The 20,764-nt window shown below is 49.6% G+C and overlaps 1 protein-coding gene across 1 annotated transcript in view; it reads left to right on the top strand.

The window, feature by feature from the left end:
- The window catches only part of CDH26 (cadherin 26), a 40,111-nt gene that overhangs the window by 17,256 nt on the left and 2,091 nt on the right, over nt 1-20,764 (top strand). The window contains exons 3-14 of the mRNA XM_019637156.1: nt 7-162; nt 4,962-5,109; nt 5,800-5,966; nt 6,158-6,286; nt 7,912-8,097; nt 9,340-9,608; nt 12,482-12,624; nt 13,699-13,938; nt 15,182-15,406; nt 15,996-16,129; nt 18,913-18,987; nt 20,638-20,706. Coding sequence (XP_019492701.1) covers nt 7-162; nt 4,962-5,109; nt 5,800-5,966; nt 6,158-6,286; nt 7,912-8,097; nt 9,340-9,608; nt 12,482-12,624; nt 13,699-13,938; nt 15,182-15,406; nt 15,996-16,129; nt 18,913-18,987; nt 20,638-20,706 — 1,941 coding nt within the window. The remainder of the gene's footprint in view (nt 1-6; nt 163-4,961; nt 5,110-5,799; nt 5,967-6,157; nt 6,287-7,911; nt 8,098-9,339; nt 9,609-12,481; nt 12,625-13,698; nt 13,939-15,181; nt 15,407-15,995; nt 16,130-18,912; nt 18,988-20,637; nt 20,707-20,764) is intronic.

The following is a 20,764-nucleotide window of genomic DNA, read 5'->3' as shown; positions in this document are numbered from 1 at the left end:
CTATTCAATCATATGTCTGAAAACATGTCATTAATGTATTTCATCAGTGGACCTGGTGTGGATGAATACCCAGAGACTGGTTTATTTTCTATAGAAGATCACAAGAACGGAAAAATATACGTGCATCGCCCTGTTGATCGAGAGAAAACGCCTTCTTTTATGGTACCTAAAATTTGATCTATTCTAAGCTGGGATTTACTGTAAAGCTCTTTCAGGAATCCTGTATTCGGTAATCATTAGTTAAGCCGTGTGCCACCATGGCAAGCTTTAGAATATGCATGGGTTGCAGAGGTTAACTTTTTAAATTTCCTTTGGAGTCTGGACTTTGGCTCTGGATCGATTTTTGCAATCTATGCAAACACATCTCCCTTCTAATTGCCAGTATCCCAGCGTGATCAGGGTATCTGAAGGCATTTGGGGGCAGAGCTACAGAATGTTTATAAAATGGGCTAATTCATCTTTTAATGAATCACAGTTGAAATCTATGGAGAGAAGCACAAACAGACTTTTGGACTTCCTAATAACCGATGGGCTAGGAACTGGGTACTTGGTGAGAGTTTCTTAGTGTGAATCCAGCTTTTCTTTATGATTTCATCACCCCAAGACCATGGTCTATTATGAAGTTGAAATTCAGGTTCTAAAACAGGAAAGAAAATTATAGAGAAAAGTGCCCCTAGCCACATGGAGGTGTATCTCGTTATCAGCCTGACCTGATGAGAGGTTCTTAGAAGGTCAGTGCTTATTCTGTTTCGACTTCTGCTGAAACTGGGCTTGGGGGTCAGGGCTGCTTGGCTAGATATTACCTCCTTCAGGGCAGGAAGGTGTTAACACCTGAGAGAAGTAATTTAAGGAACTTTTCTTTCATGACCTCAAAATATTTGTACGCATAATACATTCCTTTAACTCACGATAGGCTCTGAATGTCTAATTTTTAAACAGGCAGAAATTCCCCCAAAACTCCAGAAGACATGCAGAGATGTCTCTCCAGGTCTCTGTCCATACAAACCCTTGCCCTGTCCACAGACCCTGCCCGTCTGGTACAAGGAAGGAATACAGAGTGTTCACAGGGGATCTGGGACAGCTTCTGTCTCTAATGAGCAAATAGATCACCTAGGGATCTTGTTAAAATGCAGATCTGGGTTTAGTGGGGGGGGGGCGGGGTGCGGGCTGAGCCTCCGCATTGCTAACACGCTACCCAGCAGTGCTGGTGCTGCTGGCCCACGGGCATCCACAGGACACGAGAGTCATGCACAGGACCCATGCAAGGGGGAACAAAACATTTAGTGGGTTCTTTGGTTGTCATCGATTGTTTGCTTTTAGCACCTTTAATGACGTCTATTGGCTATTCACAATGTTTTCTGAAACTTGAGGTCTACAAGGACAAGCTTGGCAGTCAGCCGCAGATAGGTCCCCGGGACCGTGTAGAGCAAAAAGGGAAAATGTGTGGGTAATGTACACGACATCCCATGACTCCTGTCCCATGGGTTTCAAGGTGCTACGCATGACCTCCTGGCTAGATCAAATCCACTGTCCATCGGCCACAGCTGTCCTTTCCCATCGCTTTCTGTGATTATTTGGGAGTTGGCCCCTTGTTTGACCATGAACTTCCGTGAGGGAAGGTACAGCATGGGAATTCTGAGGTGTGCTCCCACCCCACCCATGGCCCTCGGTCCCGTTGTTCTGGTTTACTTTCTCCCCAGTGCTTTTCGTTACCTGAAATGTGTGCTTCTGTGCTGAGTCTCTGTTGATGGTCAAACTCCCCCATTGGAGTGTATCTTCTAAGAGGGAGGAGAGCCTGTCTTTTTCACTGCCGTCCCCCAGAGTCAAGAACAGGAGTCTTGATGGATGAATGAATGAACGCAGCAAAGTGTAGTCTCTGCCTTCTGGGGTGCTGGGGGTTGAGTGGTGTCATCCAAAAACAATGGTGCCTGTGAACACGAGCTTATCTGGACAGAGAGTCTTTGCAGATCTAATCAGATTAAGACGAGCTTATACTGGATTACGGGGGGTCCTGACCAGCAGCTGGTGTCCCCACGAGAGGAGGGAAACTTGGATACAGAGAAAGACACAGGGGAGGCTGCCATGTAACGCAGGGCAGAGAGGCCAGAGTGATTGATGTCTGAAAACCAGGGAACACCAAGGATGGTTGGCAACCACCACAAACCGGGTGAGGCGCCTGGAGCACATGTTCCCTCAGAGCCTCCAGTAGGACCCAACCCTGCTGACACCTTGCTTTTTGGGTTCTAACCTGCAGGCTGTGAAAGAATGCATGTTTGTTGTAAGCCACCAGATTTGCAGCACTCTGTTAGAGCAGTCACAGGAAGCGGGCACAATGGTTTGGGAGAAAAGAAACAGGCTGGTGAAGAAAATTACTGGCTGTGAAACGTGGGACAAGCACAATTTGATGGGAACACTACACAGACCAAGCACTCGAGCTTAACCCTCTGCTTCGATACAAGAATGTTTACCATTGGTTTCTGGCATCCATAAAGACAAGGCATTATTAAAAATTAAGTAAACTGAACGTAGTGATAAAAAGACATCCCCAGCAGCATGGCTTTGCTCGAGGATGGTCAAGGAGTCAACAGAAGGAGCCCAAACACTGACAACCTCGAGTCTGGGAAGGGGGTGGGGAGGCAGACTGCTTGTGAATCCCATAAGCCTACGAGAGGCAGTAACAGCGGCTGAGAACTGCTCTAAGACTTAAGGCAGGTTGGGGAAGGGAAAAGGTCTGTTTTCTGTGTAAGAATCTTATCTAGTTATATCAAAACATGCTCAATTTCATAGGATACAAATACACTCAAGGAAATCCACCCTTTAACATTCCTCGAAATAACTTTGTGTTGATCTTTATCCCAACTCAGTCCTCTCTGCGTGCTTGGAGCCTAGGCGTAGAAGTAATCTGTACTGTGCATTTGGCAGTTAAGAGGTTTCCATATGCTCGTTTGTGTCTAAGGGCAAGGATCTGGCACTTGTCATTTCAAACAGGCACGTGCCAATCCATCGCGTCAATGCACTATGGTTTGTTTATTCAAGGACAGGCGTCTTAAGGCTATAACAAAAGCTAAAACCCTTTCCGAGTGCAGAAAATACCCGTGACATGTCCTGTCTCCATTGTGACTCTGAGTCCCCCAGAAAGTCTTAACATCTTGCCAGAGAATAAATAGCACTTACGCCTCTCAGGCATCTTACAGAGCTAAAGGTTTCAGATGTAGCTTTTGGGATAATAAATGGAATCTGAAATAATAAACATAAAACAAGCATGCGATTCTTATTTTCCAGTGGAGGGATGACAGTTGGCCGAGTTTGAGAGCCAGAAGTCAGGGTGCTTAGGACCAAAGAGCTGCCAGCACACTCATAAATGATGGGGGTGCGGGTAGGAATGGTGTGTGAGAAAGCCAATTTGCTTGCATAAAAATGTAGGAATGTATGTTAGAACCCCCGAAGCAGAACAGGGCAGCAGCAGTCGCACGGCCGCACCCTTCCTCTTGCAGGGAGAGAGGAGACGGCTGAACCTGAGTAGACTTGGGGCCCAGGTCTGCATTTTAGGACCCCAAGGGGGCCCACCGTGTGGGATGCAGGTGAGTGAGCAGCAAGTCTGCAGGAAGGTGTGTGCAGTGACCGACAGGAGGGGACTAAGGGTACAGGTGCTGCCTGGAGCTGGCCAGGGCCCGAGACGCCCGCCTGCATAAGCTGCCTGCTCTGGGCTCTCTGTGTGGCCATAGAGGGAAGTGGTGAAGAACTGGCTGACAGTGTAGTCAAGTCTACATCTAACTGGACTTAAACCTGGGGTCCTCTGCCTCCAAGCTGAGAGCTGGACAGCTGTGGAACCTCCAAGATGCAGAGCAGGGTGACAGGGTGCCTCCGACTAGAGCTTCTGCAAGGAAGGAAGGAGCTGATGTGCGTGAGGGCTCAGCCCACTTCTGGTGAGTCCTCCCGAGGCCTCACTGAAGCTTCTAGAATAAACCGTGTGCTTACTCAGCATCTCTGAGCAGGACTCTCCCTGGCAGCCAGGCGACCCCTGAGAAACCAGCGGTCCCGCTGTAAAGGGCCGTCGGCCTTGAGAGTTCCTGGTGCAACATCTCACCCCCTTTCCTGCTCCTTTTCCTATAACTGAACCTGCACCTGATCGCTGACCCCTTCCCACAGCCTTTATAGCCTTCGGCAAATAAAATCACGTTTCTCCCGAGCAATGCGAGTCAGCAGCAAGCCAGGCTAGACTTACTTTTAAACACACACACACACACACACACACACACACACACACAGTGCCCCCCAAAAAGGATATACATTTAAAAAAGGAAAACACTGTATTAAAATTGTAATACAATGAATGACGCTAGCATTCATTTGATGAACGCCATTTTTTGAGCAAACCTCATACTACACACTGCTACCGTAATTCAACTTCGAAAAGTGACACATAGATACCATCTATTAAAATGTGTACCTTTTTTTGGCACCCCCCGGTGTACATGGTTGCCCACTTTTTATTGTATATGTGGGAACTTTAAAAACTTAATAGGCTTAACTTTTTTAGAGCCATTTTTAGGTTTACAGAAAAATAGAGTGGAATGTACAGAGTCCCACACCCCCCTCACTTTCCTGCCCCCGGCTGCCCCTACCATTAGCATCTTCCATCAGTGTGGGACGTCTGTGATAACTGAGGAGCCAGTGTCACCCACTCACTGCAGCCCACAGTTTACACTAGGGTCACTGTTGGTGGTGTACATTCTGTGGGGCTCGAGTCAGTGCACTGATGGTTGCCGAGCGCCTGGTCCGCGCCAGCCCTGTGCTCAGTCCCTGGGGTCACCGGGCGCACGATGGCGATCCGGCCCCGCCCTCAGGCACCCCCAGGCTGGTGGAGAAGACGGATGCAGAACGCACCGCGCCGCGGCCGCTACTGCATGAGTGTCCCGGTGAGCGCTGCTGCACCGTTAATGCGGGTCTCTGCTTCCCAGCTTAGTTTGGATGTCATGGACCGCGTAACGGGAAGCATCGTGGACCAATCCCTGACCTTCCACATCAGGGTCCGTGATGTGAATGACCACGCACCCCAGTTCCCTAAGGAGGAATTCAGCATCCGTGTGCAAGAGAGCCACGCCGCAGGTGTGTGCGGCAGCTTCTGCCTGCCTGGGGTTCCCTAAAGTAAAGGTTCTCCCACTTCTATACGGGGGGGCGTGGTCCTACTGGGGGCGTGGTCAGGGAGCCGGGGTCCACGTCGCAAGGGTCGCAGCCCCTGGAGTAGAGCCAAAGGATCCAGGTCTTGGAGCCTCACTGGGAGCTGGCAACAATGCAGCGCTGGGGGATTGTTTCCGTTGGAAGAGCTGATATGTCAGTGCCAATTAAAATAAAGCCAAATGCAGTGAGGGAAAAAGGCAGAGCTGGGTGGTGAGCTGTGAATATCTCTGTGCATTTCCCATCTGTACAATGGCAACAAGATGGCGTCTAAAGTTTCTGGGCCAAAAATTCTGTGAGTCTTTAAAACCAAACTACTCGTTTTAGCAATGTGCATCTATTTTGTCTATAGTTTTGGGGCCACACATCTGAAAATCTATCTATGAATTTTGTCCTGTAAGTCTTCTGCATTTGCAATCGTGATTAGAAATGTGCTCTTGACCTTCTGACTATTTAAATATTCATCTTTATTTGGTCTACTGTGCCTATAGTTTATTTTATAGTTAAATATTGAATCCATTCTGGCGTGTGCCCCAATACCATTTGGCAAAAAAATCATCTTCCTACTGGTTTGATAGGCTGCCTTTGGCCAATAGTAACAATTTAAAAAATTCTTTCCAGGTCAACCTATTTTTCAGATGTTCACAACCGACTTGGATCAAGAAAATACTCCAAATTCTCAAGTCCTTTATTCCCTTGTTTCTCAAACGCCGTTACTGAAAGAAAGTGGCTTTGGGATTGACCGGACTGGCGGAGAAATCCGACTCTCAGGATGCTTAGATTACGAGGTTATGTGGATTTTATTATTTCAAAACAATGAAACGTGTGCTCCATGTCCAAGCCCGGCAGGATGTACGCTGCAGCGAGAAAGCCTCTGTGGCCAGGCTTGCTGCTGAAATTGTGCAAACGGAATATTTCTTTATTAACGTTTCCCTTCCCCGTATTTGGGGGCCTGACTTCCCTTTTCCTCCCCATGTAGACTGCTCCTCGGTTCACGCTGCTCATTAGAGCGATGGATTGTGGGGAGCCCCCATTGTCCTCCACGGCCACGGTTCATGTCGATGTGCAAGAAGGCAACAACCACAGGCCCACGTTCCCCCAGGAAGAGGTACGGCCTCCCGGGTGCCTCGGGTTCCAACGCCCCACACAAATGGCCCCAAGTGCTAGGCTCAGGGAACCCCCACGTCACCCTATAGCCATGTCATTCTCCAAAATAACGCGTTAGAATGGAGAAGTTAGCCATATTGACATAGAATCAATTGATAATAGCCACATGAGCTTACGTTTCTTACTACTTTGTGCCAGAAACTGTGCTCAGACCTTTTACATGCACGATTTCACTCTTAACTGTTGGAACTACCTCGTGATTTCTGTTTCACGGATGCAGACACTGAGGCCTGCGGCGGTTAGGGAATCCATGCTTGCTGTACTTCAGGGTTTCTCAGCGTCCACATTACTGCGATGTGGGCGTGGACAATCCCTTGTTGGTGGGAAGGAGGCTGCCCAGTGTACTGCAGATGTTTAGCAGCAACCCCGACCTCTATCCATTAGATGCCAGGAGTATCCCTCCAAGTTGGGACAACCAAAAATATCTGCAGATATTGTCACATGTCTCCTGGTGGCAGAATGGCCCCTGGGTGAGAAGTCTAGAGCTGGGCTTTTCCCACAATGTTCCAGGACTCCAGAACAGGGAAGACGAGCCGGTGAGCTCTGGCCTGGCCTCCCTCGGTCACCTGATTTATGTGTCAGGGTTCCGCATAGGAGTCCACATGCCACAAGATCCCCAGGCTTGAAGAAAGCATCGAAACCCACTGTTCCAGGCCAGTTTGGAAATACTGCAGCATTTGAGACATGCAAGATTGCTAAGACAGAGAATAACAACCACTCAGGATGTTTCCAATTTAAAAAAATTTTTTTAAAGGGAAACGTCCATTCTATTTTTGTCTTTCTTCTGGCCTCCCTCCCCTGCCCCACGTACCCCACAAGGAACACACACTCACTTAGTCACCAGTCCTCGGGATGGGGTTTTTGTCTATCTTGCTCATGTAAAACAGAATTGGGTACATAAATAAAGGCTACAAATAATTTTTTAAAAGCGTCATTAAAATTTTTTTAAATAGTATAAACCAAAGCTGAAATGTTTTCAATGAAAGCACCTCACCAAACAGCACAGAATAACTGAAAAATAATACTAAGTTTCAGCTTTGTTTCCGAATTATCTGGCTTGGTAAAAAGCTGTGCTCCCAAAAGTAGGGCTTAAAAAAGGAAACTGTTACTTTAGGTGCTCATCGAGGGAAATTATCTTGTCACCACAAGTATTCAATAACCATCTATTTTAAAGATCTGTATGTGTTAGAAAAATGATCGTCTTCATCTAAGTAACCATAAGAGTTCTATTTTAGGAGTAGAGCTAGGATTTTTAGGCAGCGTAAACTGGGATGTGTGTTGCTATTTTTAAAATTCTTAGAAAAATGGGGCATTGCATCAGATTGAAGAGCACTTTCAAAGTTGTTCAGCTGTAGGCACCAAGTCCCAAGGAGAAGGGACAAGATGTTTGTTACTGGTGCTTGTTCTGCTGTGTCAGGCAGAGTTTCAAATTCCTTGAGGTCAAGTTCAACAGGAAGAGAAATATCCAAGCTGTTGTGCCAAGGGCTGACTTTTTCTTCCTTGCTTTGTTTTTTCAATTGCGGCTCTGGATCTCCATGACATGGACCCGATGACTGCCTCTCTCAGTATAAAATTCAAGTTCCCGAAGGCCGAGTTAGCCGGGATGTGCTGCGTCTCCTGGTCCAAGATGGTGACGCGCCATTCACACCAGCTTGGAGAGCGACATTCAACATATCGGATGGCAACGAAGAGGGACATTTTGACATTGTGACTGACCCTGAGACCAATGAAGGGATTTTAAATGTTATCAAGGTAAAGCCATCTGCAATGGGTACCGGCAGGTGGCCCCATCCTGCAGGTTTGTGATGATGACATAGGAGCCAGCACTGGCTGAGTGCCCACAGTGTGCTGAACACGGGACACGCACTGTCACAAGTGCCCAGGGCACCTGGTGAGGAGGGAGGACTGTGTCATGGATTCTGCAGTGGCCCTTGGCCCTTTGGCTTCCGGCCACCTTCCACCAAAATAACAATAATATTAAAAATTATTTTTTATATGACTAAGTACGTCAACATTTACTTTTTTCAGACAAAATTTAATAGATTTATATAGGCCCTAAAATGTTATTTTTTTCCTGATGTGATAAAAATATTTACAACACTTTCTCTAATCCTAAGAGTGTACTTTTTTCCTTCTAAATCTAAAACAAATGAGAACATTTGTGCAGGCCCCTAAAAGTATTGTGGGCCACTGGTGCTTGGCCTGCTGCCTAAGGGACAGTGGGCCCTGCATTTGACTGAGAGGGACAGCAAAGCCGAGAGGCTGAGTCATTTTCACGAAGTCACACAGCTGGAGCGGGGTGCCGACTGGGGTAGTCTGACCGCAGCAGCGCCATTAGTCTTCATTGCTCGCAGCTGGACCCTGGCTTGACCAGTGCCCCTGGCATAGTCAGTGCAGGTGAGTCAATCTGGGGATCAAGTTCAAAGACAGACCTCAGTGAGTAGGCGTGGGTGGGGCCCACGCTTCTGCCCGTCAGTGTAACGAGTTCCCAGGTGATGCCAATGGCCCCCACCACGCTGTGCAGAGCGAGGCTCTGTGGGTCCTGTACCCCACACACCTGGGACTGAATTTTCCAAACATCCCCAGCCCTTCAGTCCTTGTAAGTCACTGACCACTTTGTACCCTGAATAACTGTGATCATTAATATGTATATTTCCTTCAGGTCCCCTGAGTTCTGTTTTTTTTCTTTTTCTTTTTTCTTTTTGTAGCAGGGTTGTCACATTAATGTTTCATTAGGTTATGGTTTTTGTTGCATTTTTTATTACTCTCTGATGGATGGTGGCTCTTTTCAACCAGGAGAGGGAGAGGGAAAAAACACACACACAACAACAAGAACTCTATAAATGATTTGAAAATGAGCTGATGACTGTCTCTTGATCATTATCAAAGACAGTGTAAATAATAAATGACGCGCAGAAGCCACCAGCTCTGCTGAGCTGCCTCCGGCCGGAGCAGCAGCAGGTGCTAATGACATCCTCTCTCTGGGGCTTGCAGCCTTTGGATTATGAAAGTTCCCCCACGCAGAGCCTTGTCATTGCTGTGGAAAACGAGGAGCTGCTTTTCTCCTGTGATGGGGGTGAGCTTCAGTGGCCGAGGAGGGCGGCAGCCAGCGCCACTGTGCGCGTGCAGGTGACGGACGCCAACGAACCGCCGGCCTTCCACACCGGGACCCTCATGGTCAGTGAGGTCGACGGCGCTGGGCCTGGAGTTCAGTTGGGGATTTTTAATGCGACGGATCCAGACAGAAATGCCAGCCAGATACGGTGAGAAGAGGACCAGGACGGGTTTAAGCAGAACGAGCCACAGACCCGCGAAAAGTCCTGTTGGAAGACAGGGTCCTTTGGTGTGATGGGCGGCTGACTCCACCTCAGTTATGAAAATACCAGGAGCCCCCAGAATGCCCAGTGGCCCAGGTCCGAGGTCTCTTCCTTCTGGAGCTTTCTCCGGCCCCACCAGGAATTCGCTTGCTCATTTCTCTTTGCACTTGGCGGATTTCTCTTGTAGAGACTTCTTGTACTAGAATAATTTTTTGTGTGTTTCTATCTCCCTCTACCAGAGGTTGGACACTGGCAGTCCTCTAGCTTCCGGGCAACAGAAGTACAGTTTTTTTCAAACTGTGGTAAAATGTATGGAACGTAAAGTTTATCGTTTTGACCATTTGTAAGTGTGTAGTTCGGTGGCATTAAGTAAATCCACACTGTAGTGTGACCATCACCATTGTCCATCTCCAGAACTCTCTTCATCTTGTAAAACTCAAACTCTATCCCCCTTAAAAAGGGCCCCCCTTCCTCTGCCACCCCAACCACTGGGAACCACATTCTACTCTGATTCTAATGACTCTAGGTCATATAAGTGGAACCACACAGTATCTGTCTCTTCTGTGACTGGCTTATTCCATTCAGCGAGCTGTCCTCAAGGCTCACCTGTTAGATAGCAAATGGCGGGATGTCCTTCCTTTTCAAGAATTCAGTGACATTCCACTGCACCATTTTACTTATCCTCCCATCTGCTGATGGACACGTGGATTGCTTCCACATTTTGTGAAGAGAGAACATGATAAGTAAAAAATAACAGTTACGAAAAGACAAATACTGTACGATTCCACTTCTATGAGGTGCTTACCTGTGTCAAAGTCAAGGGGAGAATGTGTCACCATTTAACAGGTGCAGTTTCAGGTCTACAAGAGGAAGAGTGTTCTGGGATGGATGGTGGGGACGGTGGCACAACGGTGTAAATGTATGTAATATCACCAAACCATATACGTAACAATGGTCAAGAAGGTAAATTTTATGTTATGTGTATTTTACCACAATAAAAAAGAGGGGGGAAAAATGAAGCTGCCAGCACTTAAAAATCAAGAGATTAGGCATAACAGCCTGAATTGTCTGGGTGTTCTTGGAAAATGGAAGGTTTGGCCTCACTGGGTCTATGTTCTGTGGGGCCGCACACTCCCCCCGGCCCCCCACGCCAGGGCACAGTGGGGGTCATGCCCTTTGAGAGGCTGAGCTCAGCAGTTGGCTCCTGGCCCCATCCAGCCAGCTCCATTCATTTTTGCAACCGCTTGGCCCCCGTGGACACCTGAGTTTGAGGTGTTTCTTTAGAGCGATGTTTATCAACTTATACTTTGGGAAGGACCCGGTTTTGTCTCTTCTAATTACCAACTCACTGTGGAGTGATAGTCCTAAAATAGTTCAAAAGGTGAATTACTAGAGAAATGATTATGTGCTGGGGGCACAGTAACGCTGTGACCACAAACATTTCCCAGCAGGCGGTCAGCTCTTGCCTGTCTCACTGTGGCAGCTGCACAGGTCAAGGGGGCTGGTAGGCAGGTGGTCAGAGGACAGCGAAGCAGAACCGCCCAGGGGGCTTGAGAAAGTACACATGGCCGGGCCTACCCGTGGGCCTGTGTTTCTGGCGCCCCCGGTGGGGACTGAGACTTGCACTTCTAACAAGTTCCCAGGTGACACTGATGCTGGGGTTCGCGGGCCTGGCTCCCAGGACACCGAGGCACAGCCTGGTCTTGTTCACTGCTGGCTTCTCAGTCCTGGAGGACGGTGGTGGGCTCAGAGTCGGTCTCAGCGATGGCCCGGACTGTGCTCCAGCCAAGAACTAAACGGTCTGCTCACTTTGGCCTCAAATGTTGCCTTTGCCAAGGTGTGAGTGAGTGTCCTTGGTGACAGAGTTGGGCGTGGCCTGGCGAGCAGGTTCGGTTTGCCCGTGCTTGGCTCCTTCTCCATTCAGTGGGGCTACTTGGCCGCTCACGCACCAACTTGCTGAGAGGTGTCTTCTGGCCTGAGACGGTCCACAGATGAACTCTGAGCTTCTACTCGATTTGTAAACATTATAAAACCACTGCCCTCCCATGGAACTTCTGGAGCTTTCTGGAGCCAAGCCGTGCACGGAAAAGCGGCAGTCCCTTTAAAACTTGCAACACATGGAATATCTGAGAGGGATTGCTGCCAACCCTTTCCAAAGCCTTTCCCAATGAGGAACAGCAGGCTGGGGGCACTTCCCTTCTCTGGCCCTTTTGGGGGGGTCTGCATCTTTTCTGTGGTTGGCCTCTGGGAACAGGAGGTTCCTCTGTGGGTCCTACAGCAGGAGGTGCGCTTGGCAACCCTAGATGGTTCTGATCGATGCCATCTGATTGACAGGTCTCGGAAATTCCAGAGGGCTGGGTAGGCCCACCTGTGAAAGTGGCACCAGGTGCCCACAGGCGAGGGGGATGTGAAGACCGTGGGGAATGACTAGGGTACCCATGTGTGGATCCTGTGAGCCCCAGAGGGAACAGAGTCCCACCCTTCCATCCCAAGGGCAGGTTGGTTTGAACAGTAAGCTACCAACCCCTGTAGGCTACTGACGACTGGCTCCTTTCCAGAATGAATGTTTTCCTCAGGTGGACAGTTATGTGCTGCCCAGTGAGGGCGGGACACGAAGTACTCAGTGAATATCGATTTGACATTTGAAGAATAGAGTCTTCAGCTGTCACCCCTGTGCCTGCATCGAATGAATACTCCTAACTTAACTGCGCTCTGAATTTCCCACATTACTTGTGATAGGAGTCATGTCTGCTGTATTTTTATTTGTCTTTTGATGGAGCGTTTTAATTTTTAAAATTGCATGTGTTTCCTTCTTTGAGGTATAAACTAGTTCACGATCCTGAGAATTGGGTCACCGTAGATGAACACTCAGGAGCCGTTGTCACCAGGAAGCAAGTCGACCGAGAGTCCCCTTATGTGAATGATAGCTTTTACGTAATCATTGTTCATGCTGTTGATGACGGTAAGTGTTCACCCAAAATTGCAGGGAAAGTGTGTTTTCTTGCTTCCTGTGGGAAAATAACCCAGGCAAGTTTTTCAGCACAACTGGGAAAAATAGAAAGCTTTTTATCAGTGTGCATCCGTACTGGCAATTAATTTGGGTGATAATTCTTGTAATGGCAAACTAGGGACCAATGCCACAGAAAGAGGGGCGCTAGTCACTCAGAAGAGACAATTAAACCCACGAGGAAGCCACATTCAAACCCAGTGCCTTTTTCGTCTGTGATAAGACAACTCTTTCGCTCTCTGTCAAAGCCACTGGTGTGTGACACATACTTAGCACACGTCCCCGTACTGGGAAGGGCTCGTAAGTGCGGCTGCCTGGGACAGACTGTCATAAACCAGCATGCGTGGTTTGATGAGCATGTTTCAACATTTTCTCTACAACCTCCCAAGGCCGAACTTTGAAACCTGCCAGAACATGAAGCTGAATAAACAAAAACTTTCAAATAAGTTCAATAATTGTATTTAAGGAAATCTGTGAATTCAAACCCAGGTTCCAAGGGATAGGTAGCCGGATATCCTGTTTGTATAAGTAATCAGGAGAGTGTTGGTCAGGATGACAGTAAATCCGTGTTTCTAATCTGTCTTAAGTGAGGGGAAGGAAAGTGGGGTCCACCTTCCGGGAACTTGTAGAAATAATATAGTGGGATGAGTGCCCACCACCACGTCTGCCAATGGTCACACCTTATGAAGCTGTAGTACACATCACAGCCATCACAGATGTGGACACAGTCCCGATACAGGATATGTCCATCATCACATCACAGCACAACATCTGCATAACTGACATTTAATTTACTAGATGATCCTACATTCTACTTGCTTCTGCAAATGATTTAAGGTGGCGTTTTGTTAACTTACCCTACCCAGATATTGTGACTTTTCAAACAAGCAGGTACGCAAAGCTCATGACTTTGAAAGGGAAACAGTGTCAGCAATTCGGTGGTGGTTCTTTGCCTCGGAGCTTGGGGTTTGTGGGCGCAGGGCAGGCTCTTTCACTGATAAGCAACCCTCCCCGGAACCCCCCTGCCAGGCCTGCCACCGGGGACTGCAACGGGGACCCTGAGGCTGTTCCTGTCTGATGTCAATGACAATGCCCCGACTCTGCATCCCCGCTCTCAGCACGTGGAGGTCTGTGAGTCTGCGGTGACCCAGCCCCTCCTTATCGAGGCAGAGGACGGCGACCTGGAGCCCTACTCAGAGCCGTTTACATTTCAACTGGACACGACTGGGGGAAATGTACAAGACACATGGGAACTGGGGGAAAACCAGGGTGAGTGTTTGTACCGGCCCCGGATAAAGGACTGAAATGGCAGAGACATTTCTGGCTCAAACAGACTTAGGCAAGAAAAGGAATTTACTGGCCTCTGTATCTAAGAAAGGAGCTAGGTAAGCCTGTATTCCAGCAGGGCCGGAGCGAGATGCTCGAAGGACATCCCGGAGGCTGCCTGTCCGTACCTTGTCTCGGTCTTTCTCTGGGTTCCTTCATTTTCAGGCAGGCTCTTGTCTGGGGGCTGCACAGTGGCTGCTGGAGTCCCTGGGCCCATCCTGGCACCTGGCGAGATTGATATCACCGCATGGCTTGGGTCACCTGCCCTGCCAATCACTGTGGGTGGGAGTTGGGATGTGCTGGCTGACTGGTACTGAGCCCACACCTGGACCTGCCTGGGGCCTGGGCTTAACCTCTACTGACCCACATGGGAGTGTGGGTTCCCCCAAGGAAAACTGGGGTGCTGTTACCAGGAGGAGCCACTGGTGTCCACTGTCGACATTCTCCTTTGTGGTTCTCTTAATGCGCTTCTATTTACACCTATAAAAAAAGTAGTGTGTCTTTAGTTGAAAGTGTGAGCCCCTGGAATTGGGGAAGGCTAATAAGGAAGCTAGATTTTCAAATAAACACAATGTGTAAACATCCAGAGCCAGAGTGTGTAGTAAAGCACTGAACCTTACCCCAAGTGGTCTGGCCTTGGCTTCTGGGAGCTCACCTCCAAGCCCTTGGAAAGTGCTTTCTGATAGAAGTGTTTACCTGGGGTCTTGTGCCAATCAACAGGAATAATGTGATTTAGGGTGGGGGATTTGGGTCACGTGGGAATCAATCAATGAGCCATGTGAGCGGCCAACCAGGCTTCTGTGACCAAGTCCTCACAGGAACTCTGGGTGCCAGGCTCAGTGAGCTTCCCTGGTTGGCAACAGTCCAGGCGTATTGTCACTCCTTGGTGCCAGGCTGTAACGCTGTCCGACCCCACGGGAGAGCAGGAATAGAAGATCAGTTCTACGTCTGATACTTTTCTGCCCTCTGCCCTACGTGCGTCTTTCCTTGGCTGACTGGTCCTGGGAACCCCTGAACTCGCAGCAGATGTCAGAAGTGAGGGTGGTCTTGGCGCCTGTCCCCTGTGGCTTGGCAGTTGGCTGACGTTCGTACAGAGCATTGGCATGGGGCAGGCATTGGGTAAATGTCTGCTGAGTCGCTGGACGATGAGGGAGTCAATGCATACGAGGTCCTTTTCCCTTTGCAGGTCGGGCGGTTGAACTTTTAATGTTGAGAAGCCTCCCATGCGGTGATTACTCAGTGCCACTTTTCATCGGAGACAAACAGGGACTGTCCCAGAAGCAGACTGTCCACGTACGGGTCTGTTCCTGTGCCGGCGGACTCACCTGTGTGGCGGAGCCATCAGTCGCAGGAGCCGGGCTCCCCGTGGGGGTCCTGGCCCCTCTCTGTGCAGTGTTCACGGCTCTGGCAGGTCAGTGGCCAGCAGGGGCTATTCTGGGAATGTGGCTCCTCTCCCCAGGCTGTAAGCCAGGGCCATGGAGTCCTCTGGGACGAGAGCAGATGATGGCAGAGAGCAGCGGGACGTCAATCATGACCCCTAGACTCATCAGGGTCCCAGACTCAAAGCACAGGTGGCCAACTGGCCAGACACGCTGTTAGGCAAAAGCAGGTTCTACTCAATAAGCAGCGATTTACAGCAATGGAACCCCCAGACGGACACTGTCTCAGGGCGACCCTATGGTTTGCAGTAATGCTGGGGCAGCAACACACACACACTTTTAGCTAGGCTCCTGGCCTGAGAGATGGCTAATGAGGAGGCCGGATTTTCAGGTAAACACAGGATTACTGGTCACGTGGTACTAGTCCATCAATTCAGCCAACAGCTGCCCAGCATCTGCCCGAGCCGCCGGCTGTGCCAGGCTCTGCGGCTGCAAAGATGACTGAGTACCATTCTGACCAGCGCAGGTCAGGGCTGAGTTCTAAGTCGACAGGACGTGACCCTGTGGAAACCTCTGACACGGACAAGGCTGTTGACGTCACCTCTGGCTGTCTCGTCACAGTGGTGCTGTTCTTCCTGCTGCTGCGATGCCGTTTTCTGCTCGGAGCCAAGGGGCACAGGGGCTCTGTCCCCCGTGAGAGAGGCGACCAGACCCTGATCGTGTACAACGACGAGAGCAGAGCCTTTTCAGCCCAGGTAGAGGGACGTGCTTTGTGTTTCACCGGCAATGACGTCAGCTCCGGGTTTCCCCACTTATTGTGTCCCCCGCCCTCACTTCCTCACACTCACTCATATTTGAGGAGCAAAAGGGGAAAAACCTTCCTGAGAAAAGTGTCCAACATAACTGATTTATTGTTTTAGCTCAGCTGGGGGCAATTTTGCCCCCAGGGGACATCTGGCACGGTCTGGAGACAATTTTAATTGTCACAACCTGGATGGCATAGGAGACAGTGTTTTTGGCATCCAGTGGGTGGAGGCCAGGGCTGCTGCTAAACACCCTACAGCCCCGGGGACGCCCCCACAACAGAGGAGAATCTGGCCCAAAGCGTCAGCAGCACTGAGGCTGAGAAACCTGGTTTAGGGGAGAATGGTTTTCACCAGGTGACCTTCCTCTACAGGGACGATGTGTTGGGCTCACAGCGGCTTCCCGGCCACGGCCTGGGGTCGAGTAAGGCAGGACCAGCTCCCCACCCACGTGGCCTGGGGTCAAGTAAGGCAGGTCCAGCTCCCCACCTACCCTCGCGTCTGCAGGGCGAGCTCATGGGCCTCTAATGACAAGCCCTGGACCTTGCATCTTATTTGCTTTGTTCTATCAAGCAAGTCACCTCACCCCACAGCCACCTCTGTGACCCAAACTATCCAGATAGCCGGATCCCCAGAAGGAATCCTTCCACCCAGCAACAACAGCAGCCGTTAGCTGTTTTGACTCATGTGTGACATTTTAAGCAGGAAACCATCTTGACAAACAACAGTCCTTTGTGTAGCAGACACCCTTGCCTCAGGCAGTTCCATTCTGCGCTGATGTTCAACTATCCAGGAAAAAGGAAACGGCTCCTGGGCCCAGCAGCTGTGCTAAGCCTTCCCATTGGGGGTGGGGGGTGGGGATGGATCTGTGGCTGCAGAGCTTGGAGGAGACCGGTGGGGGTCGCTTCCCCAAGTCCTGGCTGAGGCACGGCCGGGTGGGCGAGGTGTGGTGATGTCCTGGGTGCTGTCCTTGCTGACCGCTGGCTTAGCGGTGATCTCGTGGGAAGGAGGAAGCAGCTACACAAGCGAAGCGTGCAGGGAAGGGATAATGACCTGAGGTCAGGCGGCAGGGAGGGAATCTGGTGGCAGGAAGACAGGGGTCCAGGGCCAGCTGTCAGAGAGCCCCACCCAGAACAAGGGGTTTCCATCTCCCAGTACCAAGATGTCCGCCCGCCGCCTCCTTGCTGCTCAGGACACACACCCATTTCTGCCGAGGTATCTTTAGGGCTCTGAAAATGGGAACCCACAAACCAAACGGGGACCCACGTTTTAGATTCCAAAACGGTGGCTTATCAGATACATAATCTGACCCACCCTTGGGCTTTCATATATAAAGTGAGATGAATAATGTTCTCTCTCTGTCTTAGGTTTATTGGGTAATTTAATCAAATGAAAAATGCACATGTGAGCCTTTAGCACAGGCTAGAGCACTGGCAGGCATGCAACAAACGGCAGCTGCCAATATTAGAACTATTGACAGTAATTACTAATTACATCTTTGTAGCCATTGGTAAATAAGGCCATCTCCCAGTGTACGCACTTCTCCGTTACCCATCTTACATGAATGTACCAGCCCACGCGTGCGCACACACTCACCTGGGACAGGCTGTGCTCTGGGGAGGACTTGGTCCATCCAAAATGCCGCTGCTGAGCCCACTTTTCACCGTAAAGAGAAGTCTCCAGGTATCCCGTCAGCGAAAAGGAGTTAGTGGGCAGGGAAAGAAAGGGTTGCAATCCCGTAAGCGCAGCCGAGGCGAGCCACGTGCAAATCCTCAGACCAAGGACAAGGAAGTTCTTTCGAGGCCAAGAGGAAGGGAAGGGGCCATTCCCACCGACACAGGGTGTGGCAGGGACGCCTACAGGTCCCCCCTTTCCTGTCTTGGTTGAGGTCTGACACCACCTGGTCCTATTCAGCCCCTGGACACCCCCCTGATCAAGATGGTCTGCAAGATTGCATAGATGCTCCCCATCTCCATGGGAAGCTGGAGAACTATGAGAAAAGAATTCCAGCCCCTGTCGACATCTGGGTCCCTTAGTGAGTATCACTGAGTGAGGCATGAGTGCAATCAGGAGTCGGCAGATTTGTGAGACGGAAGAGCCGCCAGGGGTCAGCAAACTGCAGCTCCAAAACTGTGGCTCTGAAGTAAAATTGAAAAAGAAAATAAAACTACCATAGTTTCCTTTACAAAATTTTTAAAGGATATTATTCACATAATGGCGATTATGTAAAAATATATTTATGGCTCTCGAATAATTTTTACATTGTTGTGAGGGACAGGATTGGCTCTTCCAGAGGTTGGCAAACTTTTGAGACAGAATGTATCCAAAGAGCCGCATGTGGCTCGCGAGCCGCAGTTTGCCGACCCCTGAATTAGATGGTGCGCACAGCACTGCCCAACCACGGTCACCCCAGAAGCCGTCATCGGAAGCCTCAGAGAGGACGACCTTTTAGATTACGAGGCCCCATTGAAACAAGGGGTTTTTTTTGCCATCATTTTACATGAAACATTGAACAAGAAACTCCACCTCCCCGCCAGCAACTACAAAAGCACCCCATCCCCAAATCAGCCGTCTCCATGGACAGGACTGGTGCCTTTTCCAGAGCCGAATGCTTCCTGGGATGGCGTGGATACAATGTGTCTGGGGGTGACACGTTATTCCTTGCTCTCTGCTTTTATTTCTGCCGTTGTTAATTTCAGCCCCTGTCCTATTATTTCTTTCCCCGTGTCCCACAGGTAGGGTCAGAGGTCAGGGGTCAGGCGACAGCCCTGTTGAACACAACTGAGGTGGACAGCACGCTTGGTGGTGAGGTAAGCATGGCTGATCTGCTGCCGGGATTTAAACAGAGACGTGGCCTGGCTGATGGTTGCCCTGGCAGGGGACACCCTGGCTGCCCCTCCCAGCCCACATCCAGTGACATCCCTCTGCGAGGCCACTCCACACCTGCCTCCACCCCATTCCCACCTGCAAAGCCCCAAGTCCTCCCAACCTGACAGTTTTCGCCTCTCATGGCAACAGCAGCAGATGACCAGCACCCAAATTTCAGCCCGCCCAGTGCCACCTCCATGGCTGTGCCACGTGCATATGCCACTTGTACTAGCATATGTTTTAAAAACATTTTTTCTTTAAATGGACTTGTGTGCAAATGAAGTACATTTCTTTAAATAGGAAATTTTATATTTCAACTGTACATGGAAAACCAGATTTTCTCGTATAAAGAGCAGGTCAGTGGAAAATGGACACAATAGAAATACAACCTAGTAATTCCACGTAGAAAATGCGCCTGCCTGCCAGAGGCCCTGTGAAAGTGGGGAGATGTCAAAGCTGCCCTGGCACCAGGCAGATTTTCTCCTGATGTCACTGGGAGCATGGGCAAGGAATTCAAAAGGGAATCATTTTCTCACCTTGCAACTCAATGTCCCTTAAAACCCTGTTCCCGAGCTGGCTCAGCTGTCCCTCTCTAAGTGGCAGATGGTCCCACGTCGGATGACATCCAGGGTTGCCATAAATTACCGGGCAGGTGCCTGGCTGGGGGTGAGCAGGGCCAGGGCCAGCGGGCATTGTGCCCATTGGGGAAAGGGCTGTCCTTTCTCAGTTGTGCACAGATGTCCTGTGGGCTGCTGGTGGCCTTCTCTTTCCTTCTTCCTTCGCTGCTCCGTAAGTGTCCGGAGGCCAGCAGCATGGTTCCTGATAAATGCAGTAATCTCTCTGACTTACTGACCGCGCCCTGGGGTATGCACTCTGCAAAGTCAATCCCACGGAGCTTACCAGCACCCGTGGGGGACGGTATCTTTATCCCTATGTACAGGGGAGGAGACAAGGCCTGCGGCTTCTCTTTCTGGGGGTGTCTCGGGGTTCCCTTCACAGTCTCCTGCAAATAGTAATTACACCTGTGGTGACAGGTTAACTAAACAGCCAGCCACTCACACACCTTCCCTACGTTAAGTCATCACTTAACGATCTATTGGGTAACCTGATATCTTAAAATCGGCTGCAGGCATGAGCTTTCTTAAATAAAGCCATTGCTAAGCTCCACTGCCTGCTTTATTTTCTCTGAAATTTTACATCATTATTGAAGGACCTATATTAAAATAATAGAAACCTCAAGCAAAAATGACCACAATCCCATCCCTAAATACAAAGTTTCATGTGTCTCTGTCACCTTCCAGGCCTCTTCCCTGTGTATATTCAGGTGTCTATATTATCATGATAGAATGTCACAACCTACATTTTCAAGTTGCCTGAACACACGCTTCCATTTTGCTATGGTCTGGGTTTTTTTGGGTTTTTTTTGCATCTGTCCACCTTTCCTTTTCTACTCCCACTTTCCCTCTCCCTCGTCATAATGTACATTTTTATTTGTTTATCAGTAGGTGTGGAAGGACACACATACCTGTTTTGTTTTCAGAAGGAGGGAAATGCATTGTCTTTTGAGTAAAAAACAGTGTTTCCCCCCCTAGGCTATAAATGAAATGCTATCATCTCCAGTGAGGACATCAGACCAAGCACACATCGTCCGGGGGACCCTGGTGAGTCACACAAGTCCGCTCCCTGCTGTGGTAACCTCAGTAATGATTAACGGTGGGT

Source organism: Hipposideros armiger, unplaced genomic scaffold (assembly GCF_001890085.2).
Source record: "Hipposideros armiger isolate ML-2016 unplaced genomic scaffold, ASM189008v1 scaffold_32, whole genome shotgun sequence".
NCBI classification, from domain to species: Eukaryota; Metazoa; Chordata; class Mammalia; order Chiroptera; family Hipposideridae; genus Hipposideros; species Hipposideros armiger.
The sequence above is the reverse complement of the archived record's forward strand: the minus strand, read 5'-3'. Positions and strand labels throughout refer to the sequence as shown.